This window comes from Alligator mississippiensis, chromosome 3, assembly GCF_030867095.1.
Source record: "Alligator mississippiensis isolate rAllMis1 chromosome 3, rAllMis1, whole genome shotgun sequence".
NCBI lineage: Eukaryota > Metazoa > Chordata > Crocodylia > Alligatoridae > Alligator > Alligator mississippiensis.
Genome location: NC_081826.1, coordinates 233,957,704 through 233,979,160, shown reverse-complemented (window position 1 = coordinate 233,979,160; position 21,457 = coordinate 233,957,704). Strand labels below are relative to the sequence as shown.

The 21,457-nt window shown below is 43.1% G+C and overlaps 1 protein-coding gene across 5 annotated transcripts; it reads left to right on the top strand.

Annotated features, from left to right (window-relative positions):
• The first annotated feature begins 7,148 nt into the window (after positions 1-7,148).
• Positions 7,149-21,017, top strand: MACIR (macrophage immunometabolism regulator). 5 transcript variants are annotated; one of them, XM_014597284.3, is made up of 4 exons: positions 7,163-7,252; positions 8,078-8,248; positions 13,023-13,086; positions 18,639-21,017. In XM_014597284.3, the coding sequence occupies exon 4, from the start codon at positions 18,660-18,662 to the stop codon at positions 19,281-19,283; it is 624 nt and encodes a 207-aa protein (XP_014452770.1). In that variant the 5' UTR covers positions 7,163-7,252; positions 8,078-8,248; positions 13,023-13,086; positions 18,639-18,659; the 3' UTR covers positions 19,284-21,017. The 5 variants fall into 5 exon arrangements, with proteins under 5 accessions (XP_014452773.1, XP_014452770.1, XP_019339716.1 ...); XM_059724962.1 differs by lacking the exon at positions 7,163-7,252 and adding an exon at positions 12,175-12,342 and having other exon boundaries at positions 7,291-8,248; XM_019484171.2 differs by lacking the exon at positions 8,078-8,248 and having other exon boundaries at positions 7,169-7,252.
• Positions 21,018-21,457: the final 440 nt, after the last annotated feature.

Here is a 21,457-nt window from a genome sequence, read left to right as displayed (position 1 = left end):
TCTGACTAATCTTGTTGGGGAGGGGGGAAAAGTTCAAGTCTGTTTTGTTATTTTGCAAAATCTGTGGCTCTTTTGGTGTTTTTGAATAAGAGTTACTGAAGTTAAGAAATGTTGTTGCTTAAGCCTCCCCCCCCCCACCCCACTGCTGCCTATTTCTCTGGCCATAGACATCAATGAGAGGGGCAGGTCCCATACCTTGCTATCCTTCCCTGTGCCCAGCAAGAACAGTTGTGGAATCTGTTTCAAGATCCTGGTGGAAAGACACCATACATATTGAATGTCAGTTTGTTGTGCCTGTGTTCTCACCACCCATCCTGACATGACCTGGAAGGTAGTGTTTAGTGGCCACCTAGCCTGCCGTACCCTGTAAAAGCTACCCATGACCAAAAGAAGTAGGGACCTCCAGTGGTGGCTGGACTCTGGGCACAGACACCTTTGTCCACCAGGTAGCCCCAGGAGTATTGGCAGCCAGCCCTTTCTGTGAAGAGGAAGTAAAGAAGACTCTTCCATGCCTTTCTGGACTGCCCTCCAACTGCAACCACTCTTTGCTGCCCTCAGCACCTTCTTTGGCATGCTGGATTTGGACTTCTTTGAGACTATGTACAGTGTCTCTATCCTGTACCAAGCAGCCAAAGGGAGCATAATCTCCCTGGCCAGGCCAAGATGGCAACCCTGAAAAGCCATAGAAACCAACTCCCAGGATGCTCTCCAACTCTTCTGTTTCTTTGTCTAGGCATGTCACATTTGAGTTTCGACACTTCATCTTGCAACAAAATGTGAATCAGTTTGTCACACTGGGCCATAGAGGGGGTACTCTGCAAGGTGGAAGATGGAAATCTAGTCCTAAAAGTGTAACTCCATGGAAGTCATAGGAGTGAGAGGGTTTCAATCCCTGGTGATATGAAGGTTTTCATTACTGACAAGTTTTTCATTCTCGAACCCTGCATGCTTTTGCACTTTCACCTTTTTGTTTTTAATATTTTTATAATAAAGGTTTAAGAAGTCAAAATTCTCTCTCTCCCTTCCCCCCTCCCCCCCCCCTTTGCTTACAAATGGAAAGTCAGATATTAAGCAATTGTTTACAAGGTCACTTGTGGACTTAATTAAGTACCATAATTAAATTCTTAGAGAGAACGGTAGATTCCCTTTTCAAATATCATATTTATAATCTCTATTAGTAGACTATTCATATATCTTTGGCTTGCTTCACCAGCCAAACATATAATGTAGATCAGAGCTTCAGGGGATGACTTGGTTTGCTGATTCTAGATTTTCCTCATTGAGGGAATTATCGTATATACAGGCATCCCACATCTTACGCACATTTAACTTGGGCGAATTCAACTATATGTGGGGGGGGGCTTGAGTCTGCACGCGGTGCTGCCGCTTACCTGGAGGCTGGGCCACCACCACACTGCCAGCGGTGACTGCCTCTGCCTCCAAAACCTCCCGCCACCACCATGGAGCCATGCCCAGAGCTGTGTGGCCAGCCGCCGGGTGTGGTGGTGGCCGGGCAGCACGCAGCCATCCTCACCACCACCCTGTGCTTCTTTGGCAATCGTCTTCCATGATTGTCTTATTTGTGGGTCTGAAGATGGCTGATAAGGCCAATCTGAGATTGACACACTGCTGCAACTCGGGCACATGTTTCCATGTGGGGTGGGTGGCTCTTTATTTTTGATTCAGTCTGTCACGCACTGTTTCTGCTGCTCCTGCTTTTCTGTCTCCTGTTGTCATCATAAGCTTTTAAAGTACTGAGACCCTTCCTCCATTTGGGGCAGACTTTGGCGATAGTCTCTCCCAAGTTGATGTTGATGTTTCATTTTTTTCCAAGTCGGCCTCGAGGACGTCCTTGAAATGCCTTCCCTGCCCTCTTCTAGAGAGTATACTTTGACTGCGCTGGGAGTAGGACTTGCTTTTGTCGGGACCCAGGGCAGCCGGCCAGCAGCTCTCCCTGACTCCCACCCGGGCAGATAAGGGTCCGGGGCCTTAGAAGGCCATCAGGTGGGTACTTGTGACGCTTGCAGTGGAATTAATTAGGCGGATGCTTATCGGTTGCAAAGCAAGATTATTTACTCACGCTGTCAAGGTGGTGAATAGCGGAGGTCAGAGATACTTGGTTAGTTACAGCTTAAGGTTCATAGGTCATATGTCGGTCTGCATAAGAGTTCTTTGGTCGGGCAGATAAACGGAGAAAAAATCGGGCCGGCAGGTCGTTGATTTACGTCTGATAAGGTCGAGACGGGGGAGACTGACAAGCGATCAATTTGTCAGTTATTCTCACGCATACGTTCAGAGGTTTTTTCAGGTGTGTGCGCGGAGGTCTCCTGTTCTTCACGGAAGTGAAGACGGGTTTTATTTGTATATTAGCCAATTGCTTTTCGCCACGTCATAAATTTAATTAGAATCACCAATTATCTAGTTGTCTTTGCTAGGGTGTTATCATAGGGTTACTCCCTGTTTTTTCTGACCAGTTATAATGATTTATGTACAGCACAGAAGGCTAAGTTCTATCTCTGTTAGTGTCGCAGTTATAAATTTCTTTTTGACATGCACAGCAAAAAAGCGGTTACTATCATTATTGTTAACCCTTAGTTAACCTAGTGTAGAAAAAAACTGTTTTGACTTGTTTGTGACATGGGCACTACTTAATTGGGTTGTGACAGCTTTGGGAGCCTAAAGTCAGACATCCAGATGACGTGGCCAGCTCAGCAAAGTTGATGTTGGATGATCATTGCCTTGATGCTCATGGTGTTTACTTGTGAGAGGATGCTATCAATCTTCCCACTGGATTCAACACATAAGAAAAGATGGTTGGTCTACTGAAAAGGTTAATTTTGATCTAACTGTGACTTGAAGGTTATTAAGGCACTGTCACGTTCATTGTCTTATTTCCTGGCAGCCAGAGGACATGCTTCTTCCCATAAGCTAGATTGATAGTTCTGGGATCAAGTGTAGGCATGATTCAGAATCGAAGGGCCGTTTTTATAGGTTAAAGTTCTAATTAGTAAAACTAAAACTGGGATAATGATTCTCATACATACAGACAGTTTGAGCTACAGATTGTTGAATTGCTCCTTATGCATCTCTATAACGTGTAAAAAGAAAAACTGTTTTCGTGGGTGACTTCAGATGGGGCTTATTTGCTGGACCTGTCTCGTAGCCAAAATAACATTTCCATGCAGTTTTTGAAAATAGGCAGTGATTTCTTAACACAGTATTAGATCTTATTCTGATGGAAAAGTTAATGTCTTACCTAAAATTCATGGTTTAATCAGGTAAATCATGATCTAGTTGCATTTACCTTATGCAAATAGACACTAAACTAATAAATATATATCACTGGTTAATGCATTCTTGACTCTATTGAACATAAATTTAGAGTGGGAAATGCTAATGAAAACTGATATTATTCAAGGATATTCCTTTGAATTCTTGAAATGCCACAAAAATAGGCCGGACAAGAAGCCATCCTGCTAGAGAGATGGAAGTGATAACAAATTAATACATGTAAAGAATGGAAGGGAAAGGGAAATAAATGGCTACAGATATAGAATATATGTTAACACATGTAGGCAGCTAATAATGCAAGCAAAAGAAATAAATTAAAGGTCAATAGATGCAAAGGTAGCAATAGAGGCAAAGGTAGTAATGTTTTTTGCCAATATATTAGGAATAAGAAAAGTCTTCAATCCAGACATAGATCCATTTCTAGAGTAAAAGTAGTGATATAGAAATGTTCAGTAGATATTTTGGTTGTAAACTTAGAATGAAGTATATTGTGATATGGACGAAATAGAATAGTTTACTGGTTCTAAGAAAAGTAGGTGCTGCTTCACATCTTCGAAAGTTAAATGCTTTCAAATGTTTTCGATAGGTCTAGTCAACTAACCCCCCAAAATTTAAAACAGAGGCAGGCAAAATACGGCCCACAGACCAGACCTGGCCCACCAGACAGTTTCATCTGGCCCATGGGCAGTTGCCTACTAATACACCATATACAGCCCGGCGTGGGCTGCCCCGCCTGTGCTTGCATGGGGCCGAGCCCCACTCACTGCTGTGGAGACAGTGCACACTGTGCTCCCACCATTGCCCGCAAGATGGCTCTGTCCCCATCCCTGCAGGTAGGGAAGCAGCAGCAGTCTGGGGGAAGGGCGGGAGTGGTGGTAGGCAGGTGGGTGTCGAGGGAGAGGCAGTGGTGGCAAGTGGGCAGGCAGGCAGGAAGTGGCAATGGGGCGGGGGGGAGTGGTGGTGGTGGCATGTGGGGAGGAGTGGCAGTGGTGATGGCGGTGGGGGGTGAGCGGGCAGGAGAGTGGCAGCAGCAGGAAAGCAGGAAGTAGCAGCGGTGGCAAGTGGTTGGGGGGAGTGTCAGCAGTGACAGGTGAGCAGGGGGAGAGTGGCAGTGGTGGCATGTGGGGGACTGGAGGCAGTGGCAGTGGGTGGGCAGGTGCGGGGGAATGGCAGCAGAGGTGGTGGGTGGGCAGGGCAGAGCAGCAGCTGAGGTGGGGGTGGTAGGTGGGCAGGGCAGAGGGTTGGCAGTGGTGGCAGTGGCAGGTGGGTGAAGGGTAGTAGTGGTGGAGAACGTAGGTGGGGGGAGTGGCAGTGGTGGGTGGGAAGTGGCAGGAGCAGCAGTGGGTGGGTGGGTGTGCAGGAGAGATAGGGAAGGGGAAGGGCAGCAGTGGTGGTGGGAGAGTGGTAGTGGTGGCAGGTGGAAGCAAAGCAACACCTGGGTGGGAGCATGGGTCCTGCACCAGTGGCCCGGGGTCGGGGCCAATGGGGACCCAGGGTGGGGCAGTAGGAACGCAGAAGGTGGGGTCCATTTGGCTCCATTGCACAAGGCTCTCACATGCAGTCTGCCTGAACCATACACCTCTAGGGAGAACCCCGCTCACTGCTATGTGCAGGTCATGGGTACATGACCTGCACTGCCAGCTTCATCATTCAGGGCTTGGTGGGGCTAGCCCTTCATGCTGCCACCACCTGCGGCTAGGGACTGGGGTGGGAGTGTGGGAAGCTGTGTGCTGTGGGGCTAGGTGGGGCTGGCCCCACTAAGCTACCACCACATGCAGCTCCAGGGACTGGCCACTCCAGGGACTCTGAGGACTGCACACACACACACACACACACACACACACACCATAACCATACTGCACCGCCCCACTCCTCAACCCCCCCCCCCATACACCTCCTTACCCCTGTACAATATACAAGAGTAAGACTGTTTTTGAGTTATTATGCAGGTGCCTCTAGATACACTATGCAAACGCACACAAATCAGGACAAAAATATTTTTTAAATAAAGTTAAAATAAGTTATAGAAGATGTTTGATTTTTTTTTTTTTTTTTAGTATATTATTTGTGTTTTTTTCCAGGAGAGCTCTGAACTATTAATTTTAATTTTTAATAGTATTTGAAAACTAAGGAAACTGCAAAGGACCAGAGGACAAAGTATTTAATATGATCCTTGTATAAAAAAAAGTTTTGTCAGTTAAAAGAAGGGAAGTGCTCTGACGCTTGTGTTTGAAGTTGTTAAAACGGCTACAAGGTGGTAACCCAGTTATGGAGTTCACACTTCAGGAAGGATGTGGACACACTAGAGAGAGTTCAAAAGAGGGTAAAAAAACTGATCCAGGGGCTGTGAAATAAATCTAATATGATCTTCAGGGCTTCACTGAGGTGAAGGTTGGGAGATTACTTGATCACTAGGCTTGTGTGTGCAAAGGCCAGTTAGTTTGCAGAGTTTTTCAAGCTGACTAATATTGGCATAAGTTATTCAATATTGAAATAAGGTGTGGTTTTCTAGCTGAGTGATAATTCAATATTGTAGTCTCCTTACCAAGGAATTTATGGGCTTGCTTTGGTTCAGTCTTTAAAATGGCATTAGGTATACTTTTTAATGTGTGAATACAGGGTATCAGACTAGATCAGGAGTAGGCAACCCCTGGCCTGGGTGTCAGAGGCAAAAGCATTGGCGGAGAAGGGGCCAGGGCTGCGCTGTCACAACAAGGATTAGGCCCCTTGTGGTTCCCCGTCATCTGCCCCTGGCAAGCTCACATCTTGCACATTGAAGTTGCAGATGCTTTTGGCACTCTGCCCCCAAAAAGTTGCCGGCCCCAGGGCTGGATGGTCTTGCTGGGCCTTGTACAGTCCCTTTAATAGTTTCATAGAAGTTTGGGTGAGAGGGGTTCTATTAGATCATCGAGTCTGACCCCTGCCCTGGTCAGGAACAAGTGCTGGGGTCAGATGTCTGTCCAATCTTTCCTCGTTTTATATTTTTGGGTTCCTCTATTGCCCTCTACTTGCAGCTCTGCATTTAGAAAATGATTGTAATCACAGAACTTCAGCCTATTGCCCAACCTGGACAAATATACGATCAGCTCCATCAGGTAGGAGGGACTGAAGAGGCTAGGCCCTTTAAGTTTAAAATAGAGACGCTTGAGGGGAAACGCAATAAGGGTTTCTAACATACTGAATGGCAAAGAGGAAGTAAATAGGGATTTAGTATTGACTCTCTCTCACAATACAAGAACTAGGGGTCATAAAATGAAACTAGTAGGTAGCAAGTTTAAAATGAACAAAAGGAAGTTCTTTCCCCCACAGCGTGTCATGAACATGTGGGACTTCTTGCCACCCAAACTTGCAGGAGCTGACCATTTAGGCGGACTTCAAAAAAGGGGTTGAGCAAGTCCTTGGAGGAAAAGGGCATCAGGAGCTACTGAGCAGGGGGGGTGAGGGGCACAATCCGGGAATCAGAGCTTCCTTGGAGGCTGCAAGTGAAAAAGGGATGGTGGAGGGAAAAAACGCGGTGCGAGCCAGGATACACGCTGTCTCCAAGCTGCTCTAGTCACAGCTCCTGGTCGAGCCAGTGTCTTTTACTGGGTCAACCCCAACATCGGCCCAACACACAGGGCAGGCGAGGCGGTGACCGCCAGGTCGCGCTCCCTTTCGGCACCCGCTGCCTGCCCCTGCCACTGCGCGACACGGGAGCTTGGGCAAGACCGGCCTCCGGCCTGGGCCCGGAACGGGCAGGTCTCATGTTTCAGACGGGAAATCACCGGCTCGGGGCCCTCGTGTGCCTGGCGGGAGACGAGCGCGGCCCGCGAGGGCGGGTCGTGCGGCGCCGGCTCCGCCCCGGGCCCGTGTGACCGGGGCGGGGACTCGGCGCCTCAGTGGCTCTTCCGCGCGGCGGCGGCGGCGGCGCCTTGGTCCTCCGCGCTTCGCTGCTTGCCGGGCCCGGCGCCCTGGAGTGCAGGTGGGAGCCGCGGGGGCGCCGCCCGGGGGTGCACTTGCTGCGGGGCCTGCCGGGCCGGGGGGCAGGCAGGCAGGCAGGGCGGAGCCCGCGCGCCGGGGAGGCCCCTCACAACCCGGGAGGCTCCAAGCCGGGCACGGCCGCGTCCCTCGCCCCGAGGCCTGGGCCTCCCGCCGGGCCTGGGTGTCGGCTGCCTCCTCGCAGCTCCCGGAGACGGAGATTTCAGGCCCGAGGGAAAGCTGAGGCAGCTCTGCTCACTGAGAAATGTCCGCGTGCCTTCAGGGGGGCACCTCGGGACCAACCCCCCCCCCCCCCCCCCCCCCCCCCGCAGGTCAGGTCGTGCCCTCCGTGCGGCCCCCGGAAAAAGAAGAAACTGCCCGGGAAGCCGGTGGTGGCACGGGGGCCCCTCCAAGTCTGCAAGCACCAGTTGCGTGGCTTCGTGGAAGAAACCGGGGGCGTGAGCGCGTTGGGCTTTGATGGAGCAGGAGGGGGGCTGCCGTGGACCCCTGCCTGGCCTGGGTGGGGCTGGGGTACTGGTGTCTTGTGTTGGAGGTGCTGGTGGTAGCTGTGTTGGCCTGAGGATGTAGGCACGGTTGTGCAAGTGCTGGCAAAGTGTCATTTTTCTAAGTCTTTAGTTGGTCTCACAGAAGATGTCAGGGTTATCCAAAGGACTTTGGTGTCGGTCGTTTTGCTAAGAGGTTAGATTATGGATTTGTATGGATGGTTTGGATAAGCGATGGCCCTGCCTCTGGTAGGGGTTGGCCTAGGTGCCCTCTGGAGGTCCCTTCCCAGTCCTGCTTCTCTCCTGTTCTCTGATCTCCCGTTCAGGTCCAGCTTGGGACCGACTGCAGCTTCCTCCGTGTCGCGTTCAAATGCCAAACCTGACCTCAGCCTACACAACTCGGTGTGGAAATACCCGTGTCGGCGTAGGTGGCTTACCTGGCAGAGCTGAGTTTGGAGTTACCTTTCTGTTGACACGTGGCTGCCCATGAATACAGCGTGAGTGTGCAATTCTCTGCTTGCTACGTAGGATTTACATAACCGAATATGGCAGCTTGTGAGCTGCCTTTGGCATGGCAGAGAAGAGCTGCTACTTTTTCTGCTTCTGCTTCATGTGTTGTTTACACAGTGGCGGTGCCCACAGGCTCCAATAAGGATGCCGTGCCCGCTGTTTTGAGGACTCGACAGCTACGCAAGAGTATTTAGCTGCAAGTTGCTGTTGTTTATTACTTGTGCATAGGTTTCTATTTATACGTAGTTGTGTCTGTGCATGTGAGCACGTGCACTTAATGCTCTTGATATAATGTTACATTTTTATATATGTGTGTTTGCTTGTATGGCCCCACCCTAAACGGAGGCTAGTATCACTGTATAGATTTATGTAGCCACTTACCCTAATGGATTCATGGCTTTGGCTGCAGTTTTCAAATGTTTCCAATTCCTATCTGTACTTAGCATAGTGGAGAAAAGCAGACTAATGTGTCATGATGAGGATGACTTTTGACAGTAGTTGAGTGTCTCCTCCTCTGCCATGAGCTGAGTGCAGTGAGACGTGTGTGTGTGTGCGCGCACGCATGTGTGCGCGTGCACAACATCAGTAATCTGTCCCAGGATGGTGGGTTAATGAGTTACTAGCAAGTGACCTGATGGGTACCTAACTTCATTCTTCAGGAGGGTAAGGAAAAAGATGCCCCCTCCTTTCTTTCTCAAGATACATAAATCTTTTTCCCTCCTGGGATTTCTTGCCATTTTCCAACACCATAAAAGATGCTTCTCCCAATGTATTTTGATTGCACTGTGCTCACTTAACTCCTCTGCTGCCTTGTATTATGGTCTGGGTTGCCTTTTTGGTTTTTGCTTAAGCAAGAATGGTTATGAAGGTAAGGAGCATATTGGGTGGGGTTTTTTCAGTCATGTTGAGATGGAGGGAGGAAATGAAGCAACAGCTAGTTGATCAGTGAAATTAAATACTTGCATAACACTACTGGCATCATGGTATGGCTCTCTTAATAATCCCTCCTCCTTTGAGCAGCCATATGCTGGCTGCTTGGTCACCAGGTTTGAACAATCAAATGCCGACCCTCGTATGCAGGATAGAACACAAATACTCAGTTCAGCTTTCTGATGAAAACACTAGAAATAAGTTGGAGGCAAGTTTATCTGTGTATGAGCATTGGCTTTGACTTTTATTCTTCAGTTTCTCAAGCTCATGTTGTATTTGCTTAAATAAGTAAATATCACTTTTAATATTCAGTGGTTTAGTATATGGGAAACGATAACATACCCACTGAATCCAGGTCAGTCTAGGCAGAGTTCCTTTGATATTGGAACAGAATGAATGACCCTGAATACTCACCCTGCTAACAAAGCATTAGATCCTTTGTGCATCCCGTTTACATTCCCATAAGAAGTTTTGAGGACGTATTTTATTGGTTAAATGTTGCTTTTTAACTGGCATGTCCTATTTGTGGCAAATGACTCGTATATCATATCTGGGATAATTTTGAGTAATAGGAAACTAGGTCCTAGTTATTAATTTTCCATTTTGATTTACAGTAGTATCTCTCTTGATTGGCTGCTCCCTGACATGGTGGTTGAGTACAGCATAGTATTTGGCTGGAGAACCAACCAATCCTTTTATAGCAAATATGGTGAAGGTTTTTTTTAATCATTTTGTAGATGTTAAAATTGATAAAGCAAGAACGTTGCACTAATATTTAAAGGAATATGTAAATCTTCAGGAATAATTAGGGACATTTGTTTAATATTTTCACGTTTGTCAAACAGTTGCACCATTTTTTTCTGAATAGCATGCAATATCCATGGAAAAATTATGAAGAAAGGATTTAATTATTTTCTTTGTTTCCCCAAGGTATAATTAAAATATGAATGACCACCTCTCTCCCACCAGTCTTTCTTCACTCTTTGTGACAACTGCTAATTTAGTCTAATAATACAAAGTGAATTGGCTCAAAACTCCTTTGAAATTCTATCTGTATATATATGTGTTCAATCATGCCACTCTAGTCCACCAACCATCACATCTGCAGGATGAGCTTGTCACTGTTTGTGCCAATTCTGATTCCTTTGCTACTCATTTGTGATTCTCATCACCTTTTAATGCATGCTTCCCTGGCCACCCTGATCTGCTTAGTGTGCCTTGTTAAAGTTTACCCTTGACAATGCACGGCATGTTAACTAGTTTGTTTCTTTTTGTTGGAGCTTGTTTGCTTGCTATTGGCTTGAATTTCACTTCCTTGCCAAGCAATTAGTTCTTTCTTTCATAGTGTTTTTATCTGAATCTTTAGCTGATTTTTAGTTGGCCTGTGGATTTAATCATTTTAAGGAAACGAACAGGAAAGTTCCCATTAATGGCTTTAGTTCTTCACCTACAACTACACCGTGTCTTGTCTTTTGAGAGTTGCTGTCGCTCTTGAATCAAGTTGATTTGAGACTAGTGCTTTGCAGCTTCTAATAAAAATTCTTCCAGCTGCATCATGAAGCCAGCTCCATCCTTTGATTTTTCACCCAGCCATCTGGGACTTTGCTGTCAGGACATCCCCCTCCTTCAGACTTGTTCATCCTCACTAGTCTTCTGTATTATGCCATACTGCCTTATGCATACTTCCAATCTTTTGTGCCTCTCTTTGAAAAGCTTCCTATTGTTTTATTTCTGCCTAATCCTGAATATTTCTCTTGTGAGGTAAGTTTTTCTTCTGAAATCTTTTTCTTCAAATGCGTTCTCACTCTCTGTTCAGAACAGTTGTTAAAATCTGTACCTTGTATATCTATATTGAGAAATAACTGGAGCGAGTTAGTTTAAGAATGTGTGTGATTTGTTGGTATTTTCATGAGCTTTTTCATTCAAGTTGGTAGTCCTGGGCTTTTTTTATTCCTTTACCCCGACCTCCTGAGGGTTTAAGATGTATCTAAGAAAAGAGATGTCTAACAATTATAGATCCCATCTGCTCTTGGATACTTCACGTTGAGCCTTTGGGAATAACTCTTTTTCAATAATAAGACTCTTAATCCTATAACCTCTCTCATGGTCACAGGCAGGCATGCCTGTAGAGTTCATAAGATAAACTTCCTTGTTCTCCCAACCTGCAGCATGACCCACTCAGAAAGGGATATTTTCCTTGAGGGATGATCCTGCATTATTAGGGTGAGCTGTATTCTGAGGCATTTTTCTGTCATCTTTGCACTGAAATGCAACAACATTACTAATGGCACTATTAATCTGCCCAAATTTTGTGTAATGTTATAAAATGATGGAAAAAAATTACTGGTAACTTAAAGTCCACACTGATATCATCTTGTGACATTTTAATTATGACTCTGCTTCTGAATACTATTTTCAGCCCCTGAGTCACAAGTTGCTTACTACAGCCCAGCTTAGTTGCATACTGTGGAAGTATTTACTCTGCACTTCGCCAGCAGCTGTCCTTGTTCAGTAGTCATCCTTGAATTTTAAATAGGGCACTAAAACAGAAATTAATTTGAGACTAAGAATTTATTGCATTTATTCCAAAGGTGAGGAGAAATTTGAAGTTTCAGGCTTAGCTATATGACCTATAATCAGCATTTTCACAGATGTAAGGAAGGTGCAAAGGAATGACATAAAACCTTACCTTGGGGCAACTTACTTTAAAGTAGAATTACCTCTTGAAAGATGATAACATTATACAGGGGGTGCATCTAACATTCATTAATGTGCTTTTGGTACTTCACATTAAATTTAGTACCTCCGTTTTGAGGTTCTAGAAAAATACACATTAGCCTATTTTAATATGTATTGGTGAAAGCACAATTTTTTGTGGCACTTTAATACACATTAGAATAGGCGAAAGCACACATGTAGATGTGCCCAGGTATAACTTAAGCCAGTATAAAATATAAGTGTTGTGTCTCTGCTATTATCCCAGGACAACAGTTTGTTATACCCCAGAAGTGACCAGCCTATGGCACGTATGCCAGAAGTGGCATGGATGGACAGCACAGCAGGAGGTAGGGCAGGGAGCAGAAAGCTGGACAGCAGATAGGCAAAGAGCACAGGGAAGGAAGCAGAAAGCAGAGCAACAGATCTGGCATGGGTAAGGTGATTGTAGTGGCAATAGGGAAGGGTATTGGGCTAATTTGTGGCACACTGCCAAAAGGTTGGCCCCTACTGCTTCCCTTCCACCTATCTGTGAGGTGCTGTAATAGCACCCGCTGTGAGCGCATAGCAGATGGAAATAATGTTTGTACAGATGTACCCAGTCTTTTGGTTGAGTTTGGCATTCCATACTTATTGGTTAGCGGTTTCCCTGAATACGCTATCGGATACTTTGCCATGCTAGGTTAATAACTTTTAGGCCCTTGCTATGTTACGTATGCTTCATGACTTTACATATATTACATATTTAACTGGTTAATAGCACAATGAATTTAGATTGGCCACACATGCAAAGTAATTATTACACAATTAACTAGTTACTCACGCAATAAATTTAGGCCAGCCATATGTACAAAGTAGTTATCACACAATAAAAATGACTATCCAGCTATAAAAAAGAGCCAACCAGCTATACAGTTAGTGCTTGAAAATGTGCAACAACTCCATAGATGGTTTCTGTCCAGCTTTAATTTGAACATGTAGCAGGGCCCTTACTGTCCATCAGCTTTATTGTATGCTGAAACAGAATTCTTCCCTTAATTGTATTTTGTTTGATTTCAGTTCTGTTTTTGAAAAAGGATTTAGAATCAACAATTAATATTCTTGTTTCTCTCCAAGATCCTCTGAAACTTGTGCAGTGATATTGTGGTCTGATTTTGGGTGAACTCTTCTTATCTTTCAGGTAAATTTTGTCCTGGCTATATGGTAGATTACTTTTTTTAACTCAATGATTGGAATAATCCTTTCAGGTTAAAAAAAAAATGTATAAGGATATAATATCACAGGTGTTTTAGTGCTAACAAAAGATGGAATGTCCATATCTCTCTCCTCTCCTCTATTGCATACATCTGAACAAATATTGCAAAGGGCATAAACTGGGCTTTATTTTCTCATATAAAAAACATACGAGCTAACTACTTCCTTGACAAAATGACAGTGTTTTACACCAGATGCAAAATACGTTTTGTCTACTTCTTCCTTCACTTGTCACAACTCTCTTAATATATATAAAACATTATAAAATGAGTATATTTTTCCCCCTAGATTTCAGTGGAAATAAAGTTAATGTAGAAAATGTTTATATAATACAGTGCATGACATCCTTCTATGACTAAATTAGCACAGCGCAGTGCAAATATAAATTCCTTTTTTTTTTTTTTTTTTTTTTTTTCAGGATGCACTTGATATGCATACTAAAGTGAAATCATGAATTCAGCACTGCAAATTGTTACTGTTTTTTTTCTGTTTAATTTCTTTATCTGATGCAATTGACCCTTTAGCACTAAATCTTGTTTTGAACAAAAAGCCTATGGGGACTCAGCCAAATTGAAGAGACTTCTTGGGTTAGCTTTTGAATGAATCGAGCACTTACTACAGTGCCTTCATTGCATCATTCCCTTTCAGCCATATTTAGTTCCAGGTAAAGAATGGTATCAATCACACATCCTGGTCCTTACACAAGCACTCTTGACCAGCTGTGGGACAGGTCTTTGGAAAGCAACAACATGTTAAATAGTTTTATTATTTTTGGGAATCAAATAAATGGGCTGAGTCCAAGTATAGCTTTAAAGATCTGTTTGAGGCCTGGAGCAAAATAATCTATTATGCATTGCAAAAAAATGAAAAAAAAAATCTGAAAAGAACTGGTGAAGGCATTGTTGATTTTATTTCAAGTTCTGGCTAAGAAGTACTCTTCCTAATGATACTGATACTGTTTTGGGAGGACTGAAAATTATGTGTGGGCATTTTACAAAGATAAGGAAAACCTTTCCAGATCTTTTATTTTGATCAACCCATAGTAAAACCAAACAAGCAAAAAAACCAAACAAACCCCGAAGTATTTTATTAAAGACATATTGAGTGTGGGTTTGTCCCCAGAAAATTTAAGCAACAGTTCACAGGCAAACCATACATCTAACAAAGCAAGTGATTTGTTATTTAAACATTTAAAAAAAAAAAAATCAGAACTGACAGCAATTGGAGCAAGTGACTAGGGACTGGACCTGGGTTCTCTTCCTATGACCTGTTGCTGAATTACTCTGTGTTTTTGGTCTGTCGTTAATATGTAATGTGCCTTTGTTTGCTCGTTTTTAAAACTGGTCTTGTAAAGTGGCATTTGGCAGTTTTGTTAAATGTTTTGAGACCATCAGATGAAAGGTGCTATATCTGGCATGAAGTACTATTTATGTTATATTTCAAGTATTAGATGCATTGCAGACCTTAAAAGCACTCACCAGGAACTTTAGCAATGTTAATTATTGGTACACATTTTAGTTAGGCAGCTAATGATGAAGATCTCCACCCAGACTTGTATGTTTTTTGTTCTTTTCTATATCTGTGAAGCCTATTTTCTGCTGAGCAGTTAATTTATTCACAGTTCTTAAAAGATGACACGGATTCTTATATTTAGATAAGTGACTTTTACACTGGAGAGAATGTATGCATATATTGACTTAACATAAAGCCAGGTGTTCACGATCTTGAAAACTGCGCCCCAGTATGTACTGCTACCATTATCCCTTTTATTCTAGTCAATACAAGTAAACTCGGAGAGTAACTAGCTAATGGCAGATAACCCCGCAAGATGTCTGAAATCACCTACCTTGAAAGCTTTAGGAGAAGCTAGCCTGTGTTGCTAGGTTTTGTGATGAAGTAAGATCTGAACGCACTGCAAACATTAACGATTTTCTCTTTGAAACACTCCTGCTGAGAGAGGGAAGTATTATCCTTGACTTTGATGGACAAGGGAAAGAATTGAACATGCATGCTGTATCCTGGGTCTCAGGCCACAGATGGGCATTCCTTTCTATTGGTAGATAAAGTCTGGAAGCAGGAGCCTGCCTGTCTTCCACCCCTTTGGAGAGCTACACAGACAACCTCTCTCTAGACAGTGGCACTATACATAGGGTGACCATACATCCCGGTTTGACCGGGACAGTGCTGGATTTTGTAGGCCATCCCAGCATCCTGGCCAGTTGGTGAAAAACGAAACAAAAGTCCCGTATTGGTGCCACCTCCCTGCACTACCTGGGCCAGCTCCTTCTGGCCGGGCAAGACTGGGCCCTGCTCCTCCTGCCTGGGGCAGGGATCAGCTGGTTGGGGTTCGTGCCCTGGGTTTCCTTTAAAATAATATGATCACCCTAACTACAGAGGTCTGCTCAAGGGCCACTTTCACCCTTAGGAAAGCTCATTATTTGACAGCCTGTCCTCTCCTTTACTTTAGGAGGGGGTTTTCTCCCCCCCCTCTCCCAGCTTTTAAAGCCTTGCATATGCAGCCTGTGCAGGATGCACTCTGGCATGACTTAGTCAGAGGTGGGGGGAAGGGGGGGCAGGGACAGCCTCTCTGATCACAGTTCCCTGCTTCCCAGTTTTTAAATTGTCATGTGTGCCACCCACCTGGGTGGCGTATGTGGCATTTAAAGCCTGTGAAGCTGGGTACCAGGGTGGGAAGAGCTTTCCTGGCCCTGGTTCCCAGCCTTGTTGGTTTTGAAATCGCTACCCACACTGACCAGCTGTGCAGCTTTTAAAGCCCATGGGGTGGGGAACCAGGGCCAGTTCCTGGTTCTACAGGCTTTAAATGCTGCCTAGATTGGCTGGTAGCATTTAAAGTTGATAGGGTCAGGAACTGCCAAGTCAATATAATAGATACTTCTTGGCAAGAATTGTTTTTTGGGAACTGTGCCTGTTGCCTGAAAGCTTGTCCAACAGCTGTCCAAATTATATAGTTGGGCCAATACAAGTTACCCAAAAAGCCTTGCCTCAGCTATTACCTTGACCATCACAGCTACAAAAATTTTCCTCCCCTACTACAGTTTAGGATTAAAGGAAGTTTTGGTACTCTTTCTCTTCATAACTAAAAATTTATCAAAGCTTAGTTTCCATCAGCCACTGTTGTCAGTATAAGGCTGAGGCCACAGGCTGGGTCTGAGCTTAAAATGGCCTTTATTTTTCTACAGCCAATGCAGGAAGAAATGCTGGTTGTCTTTTAAAAAGATTGCAGTTGCCTCCCAACATTACTAGGGAAGGCAGCCTTGAGGTTAAGTTGGCAGAAGCCTCCTATGTCTTCTGAAGATAGATAGAGACATTATTGGAAGAGAGGTAGGAAAGTCTAAGGGGAGGAAGGGATGCTGAGGGAGGGCAGATGTATGCATGCACACAGGGATGTGGGAAAAGTTGAATGCAGGATGTCTGCAGTGAATCGGAAGAGCAGGAGACAGATGTGTGCATCTGAGGGAAGAACAAGGGGCAGGAGACGGGGGTTAGGAAGGGTTTGTATGGGAACAGATGTAAGACATGAGTCTATGAGAGTCTCCTTTGTGATGAGACATGGGAGTGAAAAAGCCATTGGTTGTCATTCAGCCATTGTTAATCTTGACAGTGAAGGAGACCTGGATTTGGAAGTATTATGTCATATGCCGCTTAAACATTTGAAACCCTAACAAACACTTAAAAATTGTTAGGGTTTCTGCATACACCATGCCTAACAGTATATACCCTCTGCTTTTCCATCATAGACACCCACTTAAACATTGCCAGCTTAAATACACAATTCTGCACTTGAAAGCCGCCAGGTTCTTGGGATCAACTTTGTCAAACTGTCACCTTCAAAAAAATGAAACTAGTAAAATCTCCGTTAACCGGCATTTCACCAACTGGAATACTCTAACTGGAGTTTCCACCTGGCCAGATATGGATGGGGGGAGCTTGCACACAGTGGTGGTGGCTGCCACCTACCACCCTGCACTGCCGCCTCCCCTCCCCCTGCTCACATTATCTGAAAACAGTGCTAGGTTATTTCAGCTAACTTAACTCTGGGATGCCGGATAACAGAGATTTTACTGTACTTCACCAAACGTCCACAACAAATATTACCATATTTTCTCGCATATGACAAACACCTTTTCCATCAAATTAGTTCCCCAAAATTGGGATTGGTGCATTAAGTGGAGGAACTGATTTTTCTGTCTGGGATGGAAGCACACTGCTTTGATTCTTATTCTACAGTGCAGCAGCTGTTTGCATTACTGTTCAGGCAGCTGAAGGAGTCAGTTGACTTAATGGCTTAGGGTTCTTTCCAAAACCCAGGGAGACGAGGCTTCAGCAGCAGCTAGGGTTTGAACTTTAGTTAAATAGGAAAGGGAGGGTGGGTCATTTGAAAATTAGACTCTGTCCTTGCTCCTTTGTGTAGCCATAACTCTAGGAAAAAAAATCTTCATTCTGCCTTTCAAAAACAAGGTATGTATTTTATTCAGTGGTGTGTTCTATGCAAGAAAAGTTGGTATTTGGGAAGCATTGAAAGTTGAAGAGTAATCTTAATGTATTTAAAAAGTATTTCTCCCAAAATTGTACATGTTGGTTAATGAAAGCCAGAGCATTGTTACCTGTCCTGGATCTTCTTCTTACAGCAGGGCATTTCTTGTACAGTGGAGAATAAATCTTAATCTTAGGTTTGAGATATTTGGGGAGCCAAGTTCAGCAGAAGTTTGTTGCTGTTACTTTGATTTGTGAATAGGTAAATTAAAATAAAATGTGCTGGTGGTTCACTTGGTTAATAGCATCACGTGGAATGGAGTAGAAAGGTTGCTTTTATGAAAGCAGAAAGTTGTTAAGTCTTTCGAGAGGGGAAGTCAGAGAGACCTGTAAAGAAGCCTGTGCTGAATAGTTGGGAGGCCTAATAGACAACTGTTCCTTTTTAAACCAAGGGAACATGCCCAAAAGATCTATTCAAGTAGGCCAGTAGCAGCTGTGGGGTAAATATTTTAAGTCTTGTTTACAAGGATTATTCTACAGTATTTTCCCATTCATAGTTGAGTACGTGTGGAAACCATTGTGGATCTCCTCACAGGAAAGAAAGTATATGGACCTGAGATTAAAATATTACAGGTTTGGGAAGTGGACAGAGTACTCAGAAATTGTCTGGTTCCATTTGACTTATTCACCAATTAAAAGCTCTTTTTTGCTGCAAGATTTTTTTTCCTTAGATGTTCAACATCTTTGTGGTGCTGATGGTTAAAAATGGCCCACTAATTCTGAAAGGTGAAAAATACTGCATTTTTGATGTCTCGTTGTAAGGCAGCATATAGAATGAGAGAGAAGGCTGAATAAAGAGATACTACCTGCATTTTCTTTGTAAAGTAAATTTTGGAATACTCTGCTTTCTGACCCCCCTATTCATCTGATGTTTTCCAAAGCAGGTATATATGTGTGTCTAATCCAACTCTGTTTTATTTATAGGAGAACAGAGTTGTATTTAAAATGGAAGTTGATATAAATGGAGAGTCCAGAACCACTGTATCTACCCTTCCCTTACCTGTTGCAGAGGTGAGTTCTACAGGCAGGGCAGAAGCAGAGAAACCTCGATGTTCCAGTACCCCGTGCTCACCAATGCGACGAACTGTTTCAGGTTATCAGATCCTCCATATGGATTCTAACTATTTGGTTGGCTTCACAACTGGGGAGGAGCTCTTGAAATTAGCCCATAAGTGTACAGGAAATGAGGAAAATAAATCAGAATCTGGACCTACTTTACGATCCAAACAACTTGATTCAGGACTTCCCCGTTCATCCCGGTTGTACAAAACGAGAAGTAGATACTACCAGCCATATGAGATCCCAGCTGTAAATGGAAGGAGGAGACGACGGATGCCCAGCTCAGGGGATAAATGCACTAAGGCTTTACCATATGAACCCTACAAGGCACTTCATGGTCCTCTGCCTCTTTGTCTTCTGAAAGGTAAGAGGGCTCACTCTAAATCCCTGGACTACCTCAATTTAGACAAAATGAACATCAAGGAACCGGCTGACACAGAAGTGCTACAATACCAGCTCCAGCATCTGACCCTACGCGGGGACCGTATGTTTGCTAGAAACAACACATGAGCTACCATTTGGAAGTTAAAGCCAATTCCTGGTTATTTCTTTGTTGCTGCAAAACTCCACTGTTGTACTGTGTACATGACTGTCCACATCGTAGGTGGTTATATCAGCTAAGTGTTACTGGAACGTAATTTATATGAATACAATTTTGACAAAAAATGTCTCAAGCATTTGGAGGAAAATTTTTTCCAGAGCAAGCAACTTCTGAAGAAAATCTGACTGTAGTTGGTGGGCATTTCTTTGGGGACCCTTTTTAACAAAGAAACAGCTTTTTTGTACAGGTATATCTAATATTTATGGTGATTTGACACTCCAGGCTTGGTGAGAATGTCTAGTTGGTTATTGCTAAAAATTTGACTTGCTACTGGAAATTGCTTTTGGATAAGCACCCAAGTTCTTCTTTTATTGCTTTGTGTATTTTACAATAAGATATGCATATGATTTGTTATACTATAGAAAAGAATGTGAACCTGGCTGAATTGGACCACGTTATTTAAAACAGTCCAGTTTAAACCTTTTGTAACTGGTTTTTGCACTGGAAAAAGAAGTCTCATTGAAAAAATAAACCTTTGTTCATTTGCTATTTAAAAATTGAACAATAATTTTTTAGTTTCCACATGAAACTAGTTGCTTTTCTTCTTTCCTTTTGTTTATATAAACTTTATTGAGTAAGCCTTTGGAATATTAGGAAAATGAATCATTCTGAAAGTGATTTTTTTTTTTTTTTTTTTATTTGGATAGGTGTAATTTCATTTTTACATGTCTTTACATATAAGCAAGGACCCACTTTAGATTCCAGAATATAGATTAGAATATCTTTATTAGTATGAATGAAATTTTTTATTTTTGTCATGATTTCTAGGATATATATTTAAAAATATGGTAAGTGTTAAAACCACAACTTTTAGCACTGCTTTTGGAAATTACAGGTTTATTTGCAGCACTTTTATTGGAAATCCAGACAGCCATCTTAGCTTGAAGGTCAAAAAATGCTTCTTTACACTGCAGCCTTGAAGCACTGATCTTGGATTATCTAACAGACTATATTAAATGCACTGGTTTGATTTTTTTTTTCCTTAAGAAATTTACATCCAAACATAATATCAAATGCAGTTTTGACAATTGCAGTCTTAAATATATTTGGAAAATATTAGCTTACCTTTGTAAAAGCGTTATTGCTCTTTTCTTAAAGGTGCAGTTCTTACTGAAACAGTATGCAGCCATGCTTGTTTTGGACAATGCATTCTTTAGAGGTTAAAGATATTAAAATAAGAGCCTTGTCTATGAAATAAAAAAAAAATTGAAGTTGGTCAGCCTTTTCTGGCACAATTATGATTTTTCTTCAGAATGAATAGAAAGCACTAGTGCAGAGCATGTTGTGGAAAATGAAGAATGTCTTTTATTCTTTCACTTATTCCACAGTTGTAGTTGGCTACAGTAAAGAAGAGCCTGTGGATAGTGTGCATCTTGCTGGTTTGGTTAATTTTTTTTTTAGGCATAGTAGAAATCTTTACAGCTGATGTATATTTTAAAATAAACTGCACCTCTGTAAACTTACTGTATTGAAGAATGATCTCTAAGGTAAACTCTTCCTATATGGTCTTTACTTTGAGAAACAATACTGTCAGATGCCAAAGAGAGAAGGGTTTTACATTTAAGGATTAAACACCCCTATTTATTGATTTACCCTATGAAACTGTATTTCTGGCTACAAAATAAAAGGGTGATATAAACACATACTGTTGTGGAGTGCTTTGGTGTGTGGAAGAATGAGAGGAAAATAATATATGCAACATTTAAAAAAACCACAAGTTTTGGATCAATGTGAAATATTTATAAGGTCTGGTTTCTGAACATCCTATGTGCAATTGTAAGTACATGTTTATATATTCCACTACTGCAGTCTCTAGCAGTGTGGACAGGAAAGTATGTACCTGGCTAAATGCCAGCAGGAAGAATGAAATGAGCACATGTGTTTTTTTGGGGTTTTTTTATCCTTTTGCTCATAAAAACAACAAATATTTGTGCTCATTCATAGTAATGGTGTGTACCAGGTAAGTATGCAATTGCACATGCCTTTGTACATTCACAATTGAGTGCCAACATTTTGGAAATTGGGCCTCTGTTACGCTCATTCAAGATTTCAAAGCCCTTTAAGTAAAAATCTTAAGCCTGTG